The sequence below is a fragment of the Amphiura filiformis genome, chromosome 16 (genome assembly GCF_039555335.1).
Source record: "Amphiura filiformis chromosome 16, Afil_fr2py, whole genome shotgun sequence".
Taxonomy (NCBI): domain Eukaryota; kingdom Metazoa; phylum Echinodermata; class Ophiuroidea; order Amphilepidida; family Amphiuridae; genus Amphiura; species Amphiura filiformis.
In genome coordinates, this window is record NC_092643.1 from 6,450,452 (window position 1) to 6,471,705 (window position 21,254).

Below are 21,254 nucleotides of genomic sequence, written 5' to 3' on the forward strand. Positions count from 1 at the left end.
TCTTGTACCTCCATCCGTCGGTTACTTGCTAGATCGATCTTTCAGATGTTGATGCAAGAAGTATCTTAATCAACATCGAAGCGGTAAGATCGACCGTGTACTGAGTCTAGTCCCAAACAGAAATGTTTGGTAGACTCATAACCGGTGCGATCTTACCTTTCGATGTTGATTATCCCGACCCCGCCACCCCTACAAGTTTGGTCCGGTAGGGGATCCCAAGTCGGATAAGGGATTTATCATATGGTGTGACGTCACCTTTTGGGTGAGTCCACCGGGGATCGGGGTTTTTGTTATTTATTCATTTATGTGGGACAAAATGACTATTGGTTTTCCGCATCTCGGGATCGATGCAAGAAGTATCTTAATCAACATCGGAAAGGTAAGATCGCACCGGTTATGAGTCTACCAAACATTTCTGTTTGGGACTATTTTCTAGACAGATTAGTCAATTTTGAAAAATACGGAATTATTTCCCCGACATTTCAGGACCTGTGTAGATCTGGTGATGCCAATTTTCTCCTAAGCTTACATCTTTCCAGAGGAGCAGCAACCTGTTTTCCCACCCTGTTGCTAAGTCCTCCCTCAGTCTATACATTTTATGTGGCTCAATTCAAGTTTCGGCAAGAAAATAAGATTTTCTGTATTCACATATTCTATTTCTATATTTTCTGGCTGCTGTTAAAATTGGCCACATATCACACATGTGCAAGAGACTACTAAGTATGTCTGACTTCAGTTAGACTGGTGTGTATTAAACAGCCACAATTTGATATTAATGTTAGCTGCACATATAACATATATAGTATTGATTATAGTTAGGCCCCGGCAAAAAACGCAATTTTTTGAAGTAAAAAACGAGATCCAAAGTATTGAAAAGCGAGATTTCCCCCGGAAAATGGCACAAGAAGCTTTAAAATGCCCCGAAAATACGAATTGATCCGAAAAATAAAAAAATAAAAATACTGTGGCCTGCCCTCTGTTGTTCAGATTAGGTCAATGTCAACAGAACTGAAGTGGGAGGATGTGCTTCCTTTACCGCCTTGTCATCAGTCGGCAAAAAAGTGACAAAAATTTTACCTTGAATTATGTTTTATAGTAGGGATGACCAATGAACCATCAACTTGATTAGAACACTCCCATAGACATGCAGGGAGCTCAACTGTGCACTGCTTGCACAGACATTTCTAAATTGATCCCATTCTTTTATTTTTCAATATTTTTCTGTAAAAATTGGGGAAGTTAATGCCAATTATATTTTGTAACTATCTTGCAAATTACAGCAACATAACCTATTTCATTTTCTTGTAAGTGCGAGTCAAATTTGGTCCATCGCCACAGTGCGCTTAATTGCCAGTGGCTGAGTTCAGCACTGCTCAAGAATGGCACAAAATATTCATGTCAATAATTTCAGGTGAAAAACGTGGCCTACTGAGCTGTAATTTGGCAGAGTTGCCAGTAATACCTCTATCATACCCTCTGTAAAAAAAAAAAAAAAATGAACAAGCAGATCTCGAGTTACAAATTAAATCACCAGCTTCCCTTTGGAATTTCCATACTCCTTTCGAATCATGGTAAGAAGACACCTTTCTGCACATAAATGTGAAGTTTCGTGCCCATTCGATGTATTTTTCACCTGATTTCAACCCTAAACGTTTTCTTATATTTAGGCCTATACCATATACAACTTGCTGCTGGCTATACCTTGTTTAGAACTTTCAAAAGAAGTACCTGAATGTGCAACCATAACTGTTTCAAAATAGCCCGCGAAAGTCATGCAGGTAACCCCGAGGTCATGTATTGAATTGTTTTGAATGATGAATACTACGGGAATCAGCACCTTTTGTTAGAAGTCACACATGAGCATGATGAGTGAAGTGGATAACCTCTATTGTTGTGAATGAGTCAATGACCTTCAATGACACTTAAGATTTAATTTGCATACACCTACTAATTGGTCATATTAAACCCAATAACATTGAAATTTTTGGTTGTGAAAAAAAAAAGTTTACCTGGACTTTGATTTTGCAATTTTGATTTTGTGCCATATCGGCCATCTTGGATGATTTTTGGCAAAATGTTCTCTAAATGCATGATTTCAATGCCTCGGTTTGAAAAAATAATTTATGCCATTGACTAGTAAAGTGCCATTTCATAAGAAACCCCTTTGATACTTTCACAATATGCTTGTTTCATGTTTGCATAAATATGTTAAAATAAAGAAATATATAAAGGTAAATATATGCTTATGCCAATTTTGCTCGAATTGATATTTTTGGACCTTGTCATTTTATTTCGCTCCAATGACCGGTCAGAATGGGAAACTTTGAAAATTCATAATTCAAAAGTTTTTGACCGATTTTGACAATTTAACCACCAAAATACTTCTATTGATGACTTCTATCCAGAAAACAATATTTTGTAGCAATAGGGGCAACATGAAATTTTGATGGTTATCCCTATTTATAGTCAAAATATTCCAATAATTCAATAAATATAACGATATTTGGCCTAAACTTGAACTCATTTGCAATGAAATGTCATTTTTTATTAAGTAAAGCATGGGTTTTGCACAGGCAATGTGGTTGCAATGCTGTTGAATTCTGCACTCTTTTCCGATGTTGAAGTTCATTTCGTGGAATTCAACGAACTTTTATGGCATAAAGCAACATTTTTACAGTAAGTATACTGCTTGGGAACTTTCTTAAAAGCGAGATAATTGGTTAATAGCGAGAATCACGGCGTGAAAAGCGAGATCTTGTTTTTTGCCGGGCCTTAATTATAGTCAGGGTACATTTGTACATTCTTGCAACAGACATTTCCAAAAAAAATGAAAAAGAATTTAAAAACTTGGGAATTACCAACTGCTGAACATAGTAATTAATCAAAGGAAAATTTATAGGGCCCACATCAAACTTTAGCGTTGTCATTAAGTTGCATGCTTTAATTTTAAATGAAGCAAGAGATTTGTAATGATGCTTCAACTGCTCTGATCAGTTAGTGTCATAAAAAGGAAATCTGATTTTGTGGTCTAAATTAGTAAATATTCAGAAATGAATATGATAGTCTCAATATGCGTGGTAAGACCTTTTATCGTGGTATGACCAATTTTCTGGCCTGCTCTTGAACACAGGAAGTCATGATGTCTCTTGACATGGATTAAAATCAGAACTCTGGTTAAATTTAGATGGTACTGCTCTTGAAATAGTAATTTGTTTATTTTCTTTCACAGTAATCAGCCTTTTGTTATAGCATTCTCATTTAAGGTCTTGTTCGTTTGATCGAGGTTTTAACTAATTAACCCCATGAGAACTACCTGCCGATTGGCTAAAATGAATATTATGTCCAATTTTGAACCAATCAAGGAGGGTATTAATAAGATCATCTGCAAATGCAAGTTTGACTATGAATAGTTTAAAAGCCTAGTCGTAATTGGCAATTGAAATGAGCATTTCAAGTTCTCAACCAATCAGAAATGCTGTTAGATCATGTCATGAGTTGATTGCTTACTAATGTTAGTCTCATCTCATTATGAGACCATCAATCATAAGAACTAACAGGTTATGAAGTGGCTAATAAAATACCATTATGAACAGTTTACCCCCGACAAAATGAATGGTATTACCATGATTGCCGCAACATACAAGAGCAATTTAATCCGGAGAGACACAAAATATTGCACAAAATTGAATTCTCGAATCATAAATTGATTAGTCTGTCTGAGTTTGGTGTAATAATCGCAGATATTAAATTGTAAGGAAGGAAGGAAGGGGCAATACGCTTTGTGCAAGACGCTGCTTGCCTCATTTATAAGTAAGCCCAGCTTTGAGATATTAATAAGCGCATGTATATTGGGAAGATGTGGTGAGGTAATTAATGTCTGTGTTGATTCAGTATTTCCGTTAGGGCAAAATAATATAACTTAATACATTCTCAGGTGTTTACTCATTAGGCCTATATGCATACATTTATAAAATGCTTACATTTTTAGAATTTATGTGAGGATGGGGAATCTACCTTACACACTAAGGCTGATAATTCATTACTGATGCAATGCATGATTTTATTTTTGTGGCATATGCTAGGATTTGAAGGCACGTCCCACGATTACACTTCATTTTGTATTGATGAGTTTTTCGTCTACATGTACATCATTAATTTTTTTGATGCGCAGGCTCTTCAAGTGGCCATTGGATGATTAAACAGAACTCAGGCTTTATGTACTATGCAATGCATAAATTGAACACAGTAAAACCACCATTCCTGGAATATTGAGGCTATCATTGTGACTAATGCCAGATGTTAGACCAAGGGTCTTTAGGTGATATAAACATGAAATTACTATCAGCAGTAGCGCACTATGAAATTACTATCAAATTGTAAATTGTCATTTAAATTTGTTTCTATGGCAATAAAATTTTATCCCTGAGTAGAATGTGTGTAAAACTGTCATACTGCCAGAATAAGTACATGTACTCTGTACAGATTTTTATGCTATGAAAGCTAAAAGAGAAAAAATATGTCAAACATGACTGGGAAAAGGTGGGAAACCATAGAAAATTTAAACTTATGGGGGGAAAATTAAATGGGAAATATATGAAATTTGCATCTAGAATAAACATTTTGTGCATGCGTTTTCAGTCTTGTTGCCAATATTCTTGTCAAAAATTAAGGGTGTCAGTAGTGTGTACATTGTAAGAGAGGAGTTAATGAGATCATCAGTGGATGAATGGCCTAATTAATTTTCATCTTTAGACCAGCCTCCCAAACATTTCTGAAAGTTAAGGGGGTACTACACCCCTGTGGTAAATTTGTGACTATTTTTGCATTTTTCTCAAAAAATAATAACACACTGGTAACAAAAGTTATGTATATTAGGCCAATTACAATTGATTCTTAGTTTCCTGTTTCCCGCCCGCGTCCAAAGTAGAGAATTGCAAAATATTTAATTATTTTATTTATATTTTGGATTTTCTCTTTAAAAATAACTTTTAATGACTACCATTTGCTACTTTCTGGTTTTGATCATATCGTTATGAATACGGCAGACGGCCGAATCCAGATTCGGCTTTTGGTAAATTCATTTTACACATGCATTACATTTGAATTCGAGAACAAGGGATCAATGCTATATCTATAGAGGGCAGCATATCGATTTTTAACAGTTGCCGTCGGTGATCGTGACTGTGATGCACCGTCAACTAACCTTGTATGCCGCCTCTTTTGATTACTTATTTATGCTGTTATCATCTGGTCTCCGTTAAAAAATGATATGCTGCCCTCTATCATGTACAGCATTGATCCCTTGTTCTCTAATTCAAATGTAATGCATTCAGAAAATAAATTTACCAAAAGATTTAATCCGGATTCGCCGTCTGCGTATTCATAACGATATCATCTATAATGATGAATAAACATAGAACCTAATTGTACCATTACTTATGTATAAAATCAAACATAGTAGTAAAATAATTAAATGCACGCTCCTTGTCAAAATGGCTTGATGTAGGTTGCGACCACTTGTTTTGAAATAAAGAAAATAAAAGATAATTAATAATTAATAATTAAAAGTCGCCTCATCCCTGGTTTTCAACCATGAAACAGGAAACTAAGAATTAATTGTGAAGGGCCTTTATTAAGAAGAAATCCAATTACTACACTGAAATTTCAGTGACTCAAGACAAGCGGTTCAGTATATATGATAGGAAATGAGGTACATTGTAGCGGTACCTCTTTTCTTAGCATAAATAACGAACCGCATATCTTGGGTCACGGAAATTCAAGTGTAGTAATTGGATTCCTTGCCCCTATAATATACGTAACTTTTGTTACCACTGTGTTATTAGTTTTTGAGAAAAATGAAAAAATTGACACAAAATTATCGAGGAGTGTAGTACCCCCTTAAGCACCAGTAAATAAACACTGTCAAACCATACTGTAGACACTAGGAAACCTGAATAGATTTAAGTGGTTTTCTGGTCGTCCGCGAAAGATAATCAAAACAACTTGCATACAGCATAAAATGACAAAGTGGTTGTCCATCAGACAAGCACACAATTTCTATTTATTTCTTCTTGCCATTTCCAATGAAATTTGAATAACAACTGTTACAAATTACGTAGCATCCAACGCTACCAACAAATCTTTAAACTAGTAGACGGCAGTGTTGTAGGTCTCGAGACCAGGTCTCGGTCTCGAGACCATCTCGAGACCTTTTTTGTAGTGTCTCGGTCTCGGATGTCAAGGTCTCGGTCTCGGAACTCAAAAGTCTCGGTCTCGGACCTCAAAAGTCTCGGTCTCGAACGTTTTTTTGTTCGAGACCTGTCGAGACCTGAAGAAAAAGATATGATTTTCTGTTGTTGTTCATTATTTATTCCTTACCCTAAATTGCAATGAATGTTGAAGAAATTGTTAAGAATAAAGATACAGAAATCAATTTATAAAGTTATAAAAAGTTATAAATGAATCATAAGTGAGCTTGTTCGGATGTGAGCTTCCAATTTCAGTTCATGATTAAACATAGGTGGGCAGGTGGTGGAAGCGAGGATCCCACTTAACTTTTGCAAGGTGAACATTCTCCACAAAAGCAAAATAGATGAACAAATAGTTGCCCTGTGCAGTGTGCATCTTCTTTTCAGCACGAAAAACAAGTGTATTTTGGGCTCAAATATGGTAAAATTGCTCAATTTTGCGTGCTTCACGAACTGGTGTTTCTAGTCCTTCACACACTAGCCTAATTTTGCCTCCACTATCGCCAAAATGTTTGGAATTTTCCCAAAATTTGGAGAACATTTTTAAAAATTAAGACAAAAAGTGTTAACTGCAGGTCCAAATTTCTTGAATAGTTGGTACAACTACAATGATGGGTTCCCTTTCCAATTCTCAGCGGCACACCCCTACCCAAACCAAACTTGAGTATCCCAGGGGATTAAAGCAAGGTCTCGGTCTCGGTCTTGGTCTCGAACTTAGAGGTCTCGGTCTCGGAAGGGGTGGTCTTGGTCTCGGAAGGTTTGGTCTCGGTCTCGGTCTCGATCTCGGACGGGCAGGTCTTGGTCTCGGTCTCGGACATAGAGGTCTTGACTACAACACTGGTAGACGGACTAAGAAATTTAAGAAAACATCCATATTTCAACATTTATTTGTTGTTGTTGTTGTTGTTGTTGTTGTTGTTGTTGTTGTTGTTGTTGTTGTTGTTGTCATTGTTGTTGTTGTCATTGTTGTTGTTATCAATATTGTCATTGGTGAAGCATTATTGATGTATAAATTTCACAGTTTTGATTCAATGATAACACTGTTATGATAACCCAGATCATATAGCAGCAATCCCGGGGATTCATTCAACCCTGAACATATTGCATCAATACTGATTATATTGATTGCGCATATCTGATGTGTTCACCAACAGTAATTATTTTATCAGGAAATATTGATTTTGAGATATTGTCTATAATTATTTACTGTGAAATCTATTCCATAGAATATTGTTGTCAGCAGTTTAATAATATCATAGAATTAGGCCTATAGATGTATTTCGATAGAGTCTCAATCATCTCGATTCAAACATACTTTTTTATCTCTACGAGACGCGTTTCTATCCCGGGTTTCTTTAAAGGCACTAACAGTGATTCGCTATTAAAATCAGAAATTCTAAGAAATCTTAAAAATTCTCAGATTTTGACATATTGTAACTAAAGAGTGGGTGTGCTAAAATATGCTGTAAATGATAAGACCGAAAACAGCATTAGGGAAAAGTTTTAAGCTATTCCTACACCTTTTTATTTGAATGTAGCGGTAGATCACTTTGAAAATGCCAGACTGAAATATTTAATTTCTAAATTCAATTTGAAACAGATGGTTCAATACAAATTAATACAATTTAATTAATTTTTATGGAAAATTTAATTTCACAAGTTTACTTTCAGTTGGTTCACTCTGGTATTAGCGATTGTAAATCTCATTAACATAATATGTTGATATAAACATTGTTTTAAAGCAAGAAAAGCTAGTATAGCAAGCTAATGTACCAATAATTGGTAAAAAGATGAGCGTTGGAAATTCTGTGAAAATAGTAAATTAAATTTGTTTCAAAAGTGAACAGCTCAAAGTATGGAGCCCTGAAGTGGTTGCACAAAATAATGCATTATGCTGATTAAGTCTGAGGATATTATTTTAGTCAATGTAAATTAATTTAACGTTCATTTTAAAGATACATCGGTTGTTTTGTGAGAGACCAGAGCTGGTTCAATTTGCACTCAGCTTATAAAAATTGGATTATTCCCCCAGATGCAAAACACAAGACGTTCTAGTAAAACCAGTGTATGACACAAGAAATCACACAATCAAGTGGTACCTGGCAAGCAAGATCCTTCAGATGCTTGGGTTAAGCTGTAATATGGTCCTGGGGTCGAGATTAGCATCTACATATACATGTAAAGAGTTAAAGTGGATCAGGATTTAGGTCTCAGATGAGGTGCCTGTAGATTAGTAAGAGTTATGGGTTTGGATCAGGACTTGGGCCAAAATTGGATGTTAATTTTGGCACAAGAATTAGGGGTTTGGATCTGGATAATACTAAAGAGTGCTGATCAGGATTGGGACAATGGATTAAACTCCAGATTATTAAAACCTGCTTTTCAAAATTAGTTGAGGGTTGGAACAGGATTGGGACTGGGGGGGAGGTGCTGAGATTAGCATTAATTGTTGGAGACTGTTGGCGAGATGTCAGCATTATCAGGAATGGGGGTGATGTGTAATTATTAACTTAGGGGTGTTTGGATCAGGATTAGGGACAACCCGGGCAAGTGATGAGGTCTGGATCAGAGAAGGGGGGCACAACCACAAATGACATATCTCAAGTTACTCCCTCCATGGAATCAAAACTATGTACGTGTATTTATGTGTCAAAACACTGACTATCGAATAAATTTTCTGTAGTGAAATTGGTTGTTTTCCTACATCAAGCACATATTATGCTATCACCATAAGCTGTTCAATTACTGTCACTATTCTGATTCATATTAACAGTGGCATTGCACTAGTCTTATTTTAGATGTCATTGTCATTTGATACTCTGAGCCGCTGTGGTTTGCTTGTAATAACATTATTTTCACCCTGCTGATATGAAAATGTAATGAAAATAATAAATTCATGAATTCAGTTTTCAATGATAGGAATAACTCTGCCATTTATTATTACAGTGTGATTTACTTGTGTAGGCTTGATATTCAAACTTACAGATCCGGAGCTCTAAAGTCAATAAGATCCTAGACACTATTTTTCCTGTGCTAAACACCTTTCATGGATTGAACATAAATTTGAAAAACAAGCAGCACACACAAGTGTGCATAAAACAATATAAAAAGATGGAAGAAAAAAACCATTCTTCCCATCTGTAGTTTTAAAGTGGAGTAAGTAATGTGATGGGAATAAAGCCAGATGATGTCCAAGATGTTGTGAAAAACCAAGTTTGAGATATTCAAATTGAGAATGCTAATTCTTTTGATTTCAATTATTAGGGCTATAATGATGTATACAAATGTATGTTTTAGAAATTATTGATTGAATTGTCATGTGCATTTCAGTCAAATGTAGTGTTTACAATGTGGTTAAGAAGCCTATGAACAGATCGGGAGGAAAAATTTCTTTTTTATTTTTACCCTAGAGTAAGCACAGTATGGTACAGAAAGACAGAATCAAATACATGTATGGTTGCTATCCAACTCATTTTATAGCGTCATTTTTCCTCAAATAAGCTCATACAAGCTCATTCCATTGAGACAATACAGTCGCATACTGAACAATTTATTAGCAAATTCCTTGATGCAACATTCTCCCATCTGTTATGCCAACATTTGACGAGTCGCTAGGTTTAGGGAAAAAGCATTACTAACTAGGGCAAGGTAGAGCATATGGCATACAAAAATACATGTCACTATGGAGGATGCACATTTGTAATGAACATGTACATACATGTATGTACATTTACATGTATCTGTAGTGTAGGGTATTTGAAATAATTTAAAAATTTCTGATTTTTGTAATGAAATAGACAATAATTGTACATTTTTTACACACTTTCAATAAAATATACATTATTATTTTATTAGCATGGCACTTTGTTTTCCTGAATTTGTATGCCTACATAAAAAATTTGCCCTCTTTAACCTCATGAGAACTACCTGCCGATTGGCCAAAAAGAAGTTTTCATTATCAATTGGCCAATCAGCAACATTGTTAGAATAATTTTACCATGCAAAAAAATTAGGGTGAATTATTGCAAAGCTCCTTTTTGATTGGTGATTAAAGTGAAGATATCATGTAATTGACCACTCAGAGGCAATGTTAGATCGGCAGGTAGTGCTCAGGGGGTTAAATGGGTGTGACCCAATCAACAACCTCATAAAGTATGCACAAATTACAAAATTACGTGAAATTTTACAATTTTAATGGTGTTAAGGTGGATAGATAGTGAGTTGTTTTTGATGAGCGTTTTCATGAATTTGTACAAGTGGTTGTAGAGATCTTGCAAAAATTTAAGCTACAAACAAATTATATTTTTATATGCAAGAGATTTACATATTTTTATGTTTAACATAAATTCTGTGAAATATACAACTAATGGAATTTCCAACAATGTATTGATTGCAAAAAGCAAAAAAACAAAAATAACAGCATTAAAGTATACTTGTGTGTGGTTGTGAGCTGTAAATGTGTGAACTGTAGGTGTTGGTGTTATTGGTTAGCCTGGTTACACCTTTTTCAAAACAAAACAGAGCAGGCAATTGAGGCAAACAATTAAAATAGTTTGATGGTATGGAGACATGCAGTTTGCCAAGGGAGAAGTAATTACAAAGTAAAGTCCCATTCAGACTCCACATCACAGTCCGATATGATGCGATGAAATCAAAATGTACATTTCAATTTCATCGCGCAATACTGCAATGTTTTAAAAGCATGTGGGTCTGCATCTCCTTTTATGGTCATTCTGCCGACCTTGATTTTCCAGTGTGCATGGCTGCAATGTTGAACAAAATCCAACTTCATAGCAGACCGAAATTTCCAATGCGCGATGAGAATTTTCACCACCGAGCTCTTAAAAACCTGGCTCAGATATTCAGATTCAGATTCAGATTAAATTTATTTCAAATTTGTGGCCCGTAGGCCAAATTACATGAAATATTACATTTGCAATGTTTACATTAAAAGACATAAACAACATATAAAATATACATGAAAACACCATAAAATTTATTTAAAAAAAATTTTTTGCACTTGTTGAGGCAAAATCTCAGTCACACAGCACACACACCCCTACATTCTCCACACACACCTTACATACACACACACCCCTTACATACACCCCCACCCGAACTATCAGCCCTCCATATACACACACCCCCCACACACCACAGATGCACTAAAGAATTTAATTTAATAAAACAGTAATTAATAAATAATATAACAATATATATCAGTTTCAAAACATCGCTGCATTGCATCGTGAGTCTGAATCTGCTTTTAATGTAGGATATGAGAAAGGCTATAGGTACAATGCCATTGATAAAACATGGAAATCCCCATATCATTCCTTTTTCAATACTGGCTTATATTTTGCTCAGCTCCAAAGCTTTTAATTGCTAATTAAACCGCTGTTAACAGTTGTTGGCACTGCACATTAATGTACAGAAAGTTTCCTATCTTGCCAAGATTCTGTGTGTTGTATGACATCATAAAATAATTTCACCCAAAATTCATTCCCGTCATCTTCCAATCTTGATGCAATGGAACACTTTTTATTGTGATAGACTTGCGCATCTATGGAGTAATTGCTTTGCGATGACATCTTTGAAGGTGTGTCGATGATGTAGAGCCGGTTCTGAGTGAGCATTTGGGATTTATAAAAGTACTTGTTATTGAATTAAAGGTTTTTCATAACAGGTTGTGTGGACTCAACTACTACTTTCTCATATCAAGGAGCTGATTGTCTGTGTCACTGAATAGATTTTACTTCATGGACAGCATATTGTAAATTGCATAATATTATTATTAGGAACATTTTTCTCCACTAATTTAGGATAGAAAAAAATTTGTACGAGTTTTAAATTGGTTCTCCAGTAATATACCAAGCATGCTAATTACATACATGTACATAGCTACCATTCATTCAGATTCAATAACTGGATTGTCCGGAGACCTGATTTTTCTTTCCCACGGTGAAAAATATGGACCGTCCAGATAAATTTCTAGACATATTAAGAGGACAAAGAAATGTCATTCACACGATAAATCGCTTCAGAATTCATACTCAAAATTATATGCTTCTTGTTCAACGCAAATGGAATGGATTGTCACATTAAAGATTTTTTGAATGACTTTCTCCCAGTAAATCGTTGATGGGATAATATATCATGACTATAGTAATTAGTATGATCAGGTTGTAATCGGCGGGCCTTAAAACATGGCAGAATAATAATCAATATATTTTATTTGGAGAATGGTCTTGTGACATCTCACCAGAAACATCATAAATAATTAATTCAAATCCTATACTTCAAATGTCTACTTTCTTTAACATGCTCGTTATACATGTAGACCAGACAGGTCAACTATCTTACTCTTAATGTTGGTCTACTTTTTGGCGTAATGGTAATTAAAAGCCTAACAATTCCTGTCGATTACGAGTTGATCAAACTGTAGGTGTCCAGATATCAGACTTATCAAAATTGAGGCATGAATGTTTTTACAGATCAAAATAATCATTCATTGTTTATTTTTATCTTTTCTGTGCAGTGGTTAGACAATTCCAAGAATATCAAGAACCAGAAGAAGGAGACGATGCCAAATCACCGAGAAGAACGACAACGTCCAATCCCAGCGGTCCAGGGGGTGCAGGCAGTGAAGAAGATAAAGTTCTCTTACCACTGGGTGACACCACACTCACACATAACCTGGGCATACCATTAGTAGTAGTTATAACAAAGGTTAGTGTGTGCATACATGTGTTTATTCGCTGTCGAAGTGACATATTAAATCGGTTTAACCACCATATAGCAATAGATGAATCCAATTTTGACTATATTGCCCTGCACTACAAGCAGGTTGCACTCATCACCTCATCACAATCATAGATTGAATACAATACCGCTCTTTTCAAAGATACTTATCTTACAGGTGCGAGTGATGATATGGTTCAATGTATAGGTACCGCGTAAACGTCGTGGTGCAAGGCGATATAGTCAAAAATTGTATTCATCCATTGCTATGGTAGTTAATCCGATTATTACGTCACTTGGACAGCGAATTGGGCTATTCTAGTTGAAATCCATACACCCCCTGTGGAAGACATTACCTTAATCTTCCACATATGGATTATGAATTTCAAATAGGGCTTCCTGAATGAGAGATTATATTTGAAATCTAAACCCCCAGTGTGGAAGATTAAGGTAATGACTTCCATAGAGGGTTTATGGATTTCAACTGGAAATCAGTAAAAATTTTGTTAATAAGCATGTGTGCCTACATGTATTAAGGAGTTGCACGGACAAGAACAAATTTGGAAAAGTTTATCAAACTACCCTAAAATTTGTTCTTGTCCGAGCAACTTATGTGCTTATTAACAAATTTTTACTGTAGCCCAATAATTTTGAGTGTTGAGGAGGTAACAAGTTACAGATGTTTTGGGATAGAGCAAATGAATCTTTTACAGCTCAGTTGAGCCACACTTGTGATCGTATAGATAAAGCAGTCACTGCAAGGACAACAAGTTTAGCATTTTGCTATCATATAATTTTGATTGCAACCGATTGCTCTATCAGAAAACCTTCTAGCCAGTATATTGATCAGAAGTCAACAGCAGTTTATCTGTCAATTGCTGACTGCTAGTATGGTAATGTAAGGCATTTACTCAACCTGGGAAAAAATTTACCATTTGTAACAAAGATATGTATACATTTTATATGTTTTTTAATATTTTAAGGAGGATGGGTATGTGATATGGATACATATCATTATCCAGGGATATTTCCAACTGGCTCATTTTTTCATATGAACTACATAACAACACCTGCTTGGACTCAAACTCCTTTCGCTAACTTGACTGCTAACCTTCCATCAATTCTGTTTTTTCACTGCTTAAATAAAATTGAAAAACATTTTATGAACATTACATATTGATGTTGTAACAATGATTGTTTTGTGTTTAATTTGTCTTTGCAGTCCGATGCCATTTCCAGTCTCGAAAAGGACCATGACTTTAAAGATGAACAACTAGACTTCATCCAGCAACATGTCAGAAAGTTTTGCCTAAATTGTATCCTTCATTATTGTGACTTATAGGGAAATTTAGCAATTGTTAGCCATGGGCTCACACTATCATCACACTTTTCCTGATTATTTGCATGTTGATGGTATCATCGTTGGGCAGGATATGTGCTTGTGGCCCCTGAACATGTTTAAAGCAAAACTGCCAACAGGTTACATAGGAGGTTTTGCTTTAAACATATTCAGGGGCCAATGATACATAGGAGGTTTTTCCTGCCCAACGACGTAATGAAAAGGTAAAGGGGACGAACCTGTATTCACAGGCTGAAGTGCCCATCTCTATTTCGCAGCAACTATGACAAGGCTCCTCCTTATGATTTTGCTGCAAGGCAATCGCTACACCTCCTCCACGGCAAGTCAGCTTCCCGGCACTGAATAAAGCTGGTACTTATTCACCATATTATGCACAAGTTGTTTACAAACACACATCTTGCTTTCACCGGCATGCTACTTGTTTTCACTGGCTTTTGGCATTTTCTTGTCGTCGCCTATATTAATTAATGCTTGGAGCAGAAATGCAATAATACTGGTAGTGTTTTTTTGTGTGTGTTTTTTTGCGGAATGTCTCTGTATGTCACTCGCACTTAAAAATTGATTATTTACAATGCAGTTAGAGAACATTTTGTACAAAATGCGCAGAGTGAAAAATTGCCCTTATTTGAAATATGCAATTTGAATAGTCCATGATTTAAATTGGCAAAGTTTGTGTTGTGAAACAATTTTATTTACATGGAGATACAGAACAAGAGGCCCCTCACTTTGCATTAGGTTTTTATTACTAGTCCAGGAATTGTATTTCTCGTAAAGATTTATTCTAAAGCTTACAGTACTTTATTAAGAAGACAATTTGGAATAATAGTAAGAGCTATGTTGCTAAGATTACATCATGACAAGATAAAAGAAGAGCATCATGGCAGGATGAAAGAATAGCAGTCTGTACAGGCTTCCCTTGACAATAAGCCTTGTGGCTAGTCTATTTACATGCCAAGTGAAACTAAAAGCCAAAATGGTTACAGACCTGTCAATTGCACATTGATAACCTGACATATACTGTTAAGACGTGAGCGTGGCGTGACTCTCTGATAACAGACACATGTATATGCTAAGCAGGGTTTTCATCAATTACCCTTAAATTTGTGAATTTTACAACTTAAGTAGGAGAGTACGGTGAATTTATTTTGTATGTAATTAAAAGAACCACCTGCTAAACAAAAATCAGCTCTTTTTATCACTGTTCAACAGATATTGTGTGTGGGTGGTTTCATTATTAGGGCACAGGTGAAATTTGGTGTGGTGTCCTCTTTACATATCGTCGGCCGCATCACATACTGACGTATTTGCAAAATACGCATTTCGAGAAAATCGAACTTGAAAATTTAGCGATTTTCATTTGCCTTATAATCTTGATTAAAATATTATGGTCGATTAAAACCAGGTTAACAGTCATGCAAATATACCATATTTTCAATATAATTCACTTATCACTATCAGAGCATAACTCATTCTGCAAAAATCAATATTAAATAAAATACGTCACTATGTGAAAAAGACTAATGTCAATTTCGCCGTTCAAATGACAAATACGTCTCGCAAATACGTCAGTATGTGAAACAGTTGCGCAAATACGTCAGTATGTGAAAAGGACAAAACAGCAATTTTGCCGTGAAATGACAAAGTCGCGCCAAATACGTTATGCAAATACGTCAGTATGTGAAACGGCAAATTCTTCAAATTGCAGATACGATATACTGGGCTTGCGCATTATAGGTGATCGGCAAATACGTCGTTATGTGATGCGGGCATTTCAAGGTTTTGTAAATACGACATAATTAAATTAATTAATATCTTACCAATTAAGCCATTTTGAGGCATGGTTTTTGGTGAATATATAGATTAGAACATAACAAACTAATATACCAATTTTCTCAAAAATGTTAAAAATGTCGAATACGTCAGTATGTGATACGGCCGACGATATGAAACATTTTTCACCAAGGGTTTAACAATGAAAATATGTATACAAGCAGTTTAAAATGGCTTGGCTCTCTAATAACAGAAAATGCCACAATGAACTAATTGCATTTTGACCCTTTGCCACAAAAGCAAATATTTAATTTTACCTGTATGAATACCTGCAACAATTATTAAATAACATGATCAGAAATTATAATTTCCCTCAAGCTAACCAAGGAAGAAACACTGTTGATTAATGATCAACATGCTTGTTTTGATAGTGCAGTCACTTTGCCTGTGGATTAGACCCAAAAAAAGTTGAAAAGGAAAATTAACTGTTTTCATGTTATCATTGAATTAAGAAGATGGAGTGAATGCAGGGCGGAAGATGATACGAGACACAAATAATATATGCGAGGATCACAAGAATGCGGATCTGAGAAAAGAATAATTAAACACCTTTCTGTTCTTTTAATCTATACCATCTAGGGATTTATTTTCATTGATTTTGTCATCATAAGTCAAATCTATTGATAAATAATATGCATTGACAAGCTCTGTTCTTGGAATAGCTTTTAGTTTCATTGAGTTGTCTCCTACAGCTTCCACAAGTCTACCTTAGCAAGTGAATACATATCATATACTACTTTAATGACTAGCTGATGCTGCCATCAGACCAAATCTTGTTTACTTGTTGAAACTGCATTAATTAAAAACCACATATCTTCCAAGTAAAAAGACAATATGTGCTTTGTTATTAACCAGCAGATATGTCCTTTTATTTTCCGAGTGGACTGATTCAAAATATCTTAATGGAAACAAGGGTACAGGGATGTGCAGCAGATTCAGGGCACATTTTCAGCCATTTTTGGTTGATTGACAGCCCTCAAGGGTATTGTTTCAAAATTGTCTAAAAATTTGCCAATTTCTCATCGTTTTTTTTAGCAAAATTTGCATAATGTTTCAAACAATTGTATAATTTTGATTCTGTTTTCCGTCAAATTTGGGTAGTTTTTCAGAGCCTCAGCTGCACATCCTCACCCAAACCAAAGTTGAGACACCCTCCCCGTTGCAGTATCTATTTTGTTTACTTGTTGAAACTCTTCAAACCCACCTGTCTGTCAAATAAAACGGCAGTGCTCATCTGCTTTCCTATATACATACAAAAGATACTAGAAGTAAATCAAGGAACATAACATAAGAATTACAGAATGTCTCTGACATAAGATGCGTTTTTATCATCTTTTTAAACACGGTTACATTCTCAGTTCTAATATATATGCATAATGCTAGGATTTATTGCAGATATCAGAACTGGGGAGAAATAACTGTGCTTGATTCTTTTTGCATCGGATCAAACTCTTCATTTGCAAATACAATGTTTTATACAGGTTGGTCCATCTCAATTTTTGTGGCTAAATTTGCTCTGAAAGCTAATTGAATATCTCTGAAAATTTAAACAGCTTAATCTGATGCACTCACGCATCATGCACTCATGCACATTAAATCAGTGGTTAAAATCTACCAGATTGTTTTAATAGCTCACATGAATGTTGATTTTAATACCTGCTTGATGCAGGTGACGTAATTGGAAAGCGTTTTAATAGATCAGAGCTAACTTTACAATCACATCTATCTGATTTATATGCTAGGAGTGAACCCAGACTTGACAAGTGTGGTGCTTTGCTACTCATAGATTCAGGGAGTGTGTTAAGTGTGTGCAATTGCAGTGACCTGAAAATTGTAGACGCATATTGCAAAGTATTTCATACAACCATGGACATACATGCACTGGTCAAATGTCTACTCTTTCTCTAGAATGCATAAAATGAAGATGGTTCTTGCCTGTGTTTACTTAAAGTCCCATTTAGTAATCCCAGCGAAAGTGTAAAAAAAATTATTTAGAAGTGAAGGATAATTCATTCAAATAGTCATTTGGTAATTTGGCAAAAAACAAAAGAAAACAGCAGTATTGATGAAGTTGAAGCCCCGTTTTATATATATGGAGCAAATTTATATACTGTCAATATATAAATTAAAGATTCATGTAAATGCCCTATTTTTACACAGCTTTCGGTTGAACCACTAGCATGCTATGTCAGCACACCTATGACAATGACAAAGGCACCAACATCTGATTTTTGCGATTTTTGAGATCGTCCGGATGAGCAAATCACTGAATGGGCCTGGTTGGAGATTACATCAATTGCCAAGGTCCATAGTTTTGTGCGAAATTTCACATCAATATTTGGTGTGTATTTTAATTGACTTAACACCTGTTGCTGGAATTAGTACTTATGAGGAATGCAAGAATGTTGTAGTAAAATGACACAGGAATACAAATACACAACATGCTTGTGTGTGTGTTGGGGGGGGTGGGGTGTGTACATGTATGTTTGAAAAAATAAATCCAACAAAATATTCTTATTTATAACCTGATAATAACAAGACTTACAGACACAGATCTGACCTACTTAAAAAAGATGTGGGCCAGGATATATGAAATGTTAATACCTGTTTCACTGCAATTAACTTGTGGCATTAAAAGCTTAAACCACTTGCAATAGAAAACAAGATGGAAGGGGGGGGGGGGGTAAAAATACCTGATTTTGATGATTGATGGTTCTTTTGTATTCAATTTTTGTGCTTTTGGAAGAAATTTAGGTGGATGTACTGTACTTTGTTTTGATGCTTGGCAGTGTAAATTGATCATTCCATAATTGTGAGTTTTTTCCTTAACTCCTCTGTGTTATCAGATGGTGCCGCCCTGTTTTATGTTTCAGTCAAAGAGAACAAAAACTGTGATTTGTTGCACAAATACCTATTGCATAGGATATATGAATTCCCTTTTAGTTCACCAGCACTGGTCGTAGAAAAGGATGCCCTATTTGTGTAAGTAACATCTTTAATATTTATTATTTATCTCCATGAAATTTGTGCTTAAAATATCGTTATGAACTCGGCAGATGGTCAAATCCGGATGTGGCTTTTGGTAAATTCATGTTACACATGCATTATTTTTAAATTAGAGAGCAAGGGATTTTAGTACAGTCGATACAGGTAAAGCATTAAAATGCTTTACCTGTCTCGACTGTACTGTGATGCACCACTAGCTAAACCTGTATGCCGCCCTCTTTGTATACTTATTACTCTGTTATCATCTAATTTCCGTTAAAAAATTGATATGCTGCCCTCTATTATGTAAAGCATTGATCCCTTGTTCTCCGATTCAAAAATAATTCATGCATAACATAAATAAAAGCTAAATCCGGATTCGGTTGTCTGCCGAATTCATGACAATATAATAGCTGACCATACTTGCTGCTGAGGAACTGAAGTTATAATATTGCAGTAAGTAGTTGCCTTTGAAACCAAGAGATGTGGAGAAGCACACTCTGGGCCAAAGACTCATTTATACTACAAGGTGTATCAAATTAAACTAAACAGTTTGAAAAATACCACTAGATTAACAAACTTGTGTGATGTATTTGGTCAAAATGCTTTAGTTGATAGCTGAATCAACATCTTGTCCTCCCACAACTTTAAATTCACTGGCATGTGACCATTAATAAGGACTCAGTTCCTATTTTTGTGAGCCGAGTAATAATGCACCTGCAAAAAGTCAAATTCTTGGAAGTGGATGGCAAGTATCGTAAAACACCTTGTGACATGCATATCTTGCATGTGATAGTTATAATGAGAGATCATCGATCCTGTCATTGCTGCATACATGTATCATCAATTCTAAATTGCCTAAGACGTTATCTGACATTTGTTTTATTTCCCTTGCAGGCCTTCAGGATGGGACAACCTTCAAAAGATCAGTATCTTGTATGAAAATATGCCTAATATAAATCCAGATCAGCCCTATGAAGATGTCATACACAAACCTATAATTAGAAAGGTAGGCTTCAAAGTTTGTTTTCTTTTGTTTGATGAAACACACATCAACAGTTATACAGTTGTGTAAGTTGTTCTGGTGTCAGTTAGATCAGAATCAGTTGCATGAACAATTCAAGACACCTACCACTGAACAGGAACCTGAACTTAAAAGTTAGCTCATACTAAATTATGATCATCCTCACCAGATACCATTACAACTATTTGAGATGATGACGATGAAGATCAGGATTCAAGGAGCCCATATGGCTCAAACCCACTACCTCTTCATCATGAAGTACCCAGCCATATCAGCTTGTGGAATGTCAGTTGGGGAAAAATGAGGTTGTTAGCTTGTACTAAATTTGATATCTTCCTCACCAGATACCATTACAACTATTTGAGATGGCGATGAAGATGATGATTTAAGGACTCGTTATAGCTCGAACCCACAACCTCTTCATCATGAGGACCCAGTCTCACCAGCTTGTAGAATGTCACTCATGATAAAAATGAGGTTCTTAGCTTGTAATAAATTGTGATCATCCTCAGCCGATACATGTACCATTACTGAGATGACGAGGATGAAGATCATGATTTAAAGAGCCCATATGCTTGAACCCACTACCTCTTCATCGTGAGTACCCAATCGTACCAGCTTGTAGAATGTCAATCGGAGAAAAATGAGGTGAAGCTGCTATTGTGTTGTGTTTAATTTACATGTAATAATTACATGATGTTTGATTGTTATATCATCTTTTCTCTGTATAGCCCTTACAAGATAGTAAAGAGATCAATGCAGAGGATGAGCAGGTCTTCCTGGCAAAGCAACAAACGTTGCTGAGTAAAAGTATCACACCTGGTAAAGGAGCACAGGTAAATGAGAAACCCTTCTGTCTAAAGTGCACGCCTTAAACGGTGGCCATTTTGATGACATCGTCTGCGGGCAATTTTATATAGGCCTATATGAAATGGATAGGACCTAGAGATGATAAAAATGCCAAAATTGGCTGGTATTATGATAGTTGCCACTTCATCCAAAAAATCAGGCTCAATTGGTAGACCTACAGAGTCCTTCTGCATGCATCGGATGTTTATCCAGTCAA

General features: G+C 35.6%; 1 protein-coding gene across 4 annotated transcripts in view; it reads left to right on the plus strand.

Moving 5' to 3' along the window:
* The window catches only part of LOC140135462 (cytoplasmic dynein 1 light intermediate chain 2-like), a 58,700-nt gene that overhangs the window by 24,821 nt on the left and 12,625 nt on the right, over positions 1 to 21,254 (plus strand). For all 4 annotated transcript variants that reach the window (XM_072156968.1, XM_072156969.1, XM_072156970.1 and 1 more), the window contains exons 5-9: positions 12,787 to 12,977; positions 14,212 to 14,305; positions 19,026 to 19,161; positions 20,062 to 20,173; positions 20,920 to 21,024. In XM_072156968.1, coding sequence (XP_072013069.1) covers positions 12,787 to 12,977; positions 14,212 to 14,305; positions 19,026 to 19,161; positions 20,062 to 20,173; positions 20,920 to 21,024 — 638 coding nt within the window. The remainder of the gene's footprint in view (positions 1 to 12,786; positions 12,978 to 14,211; positions 14,306 to 19,025; positions 19,162 to 20,061; positions 20,174 to 20,919; positions 21,025 to 21,254) is intronic.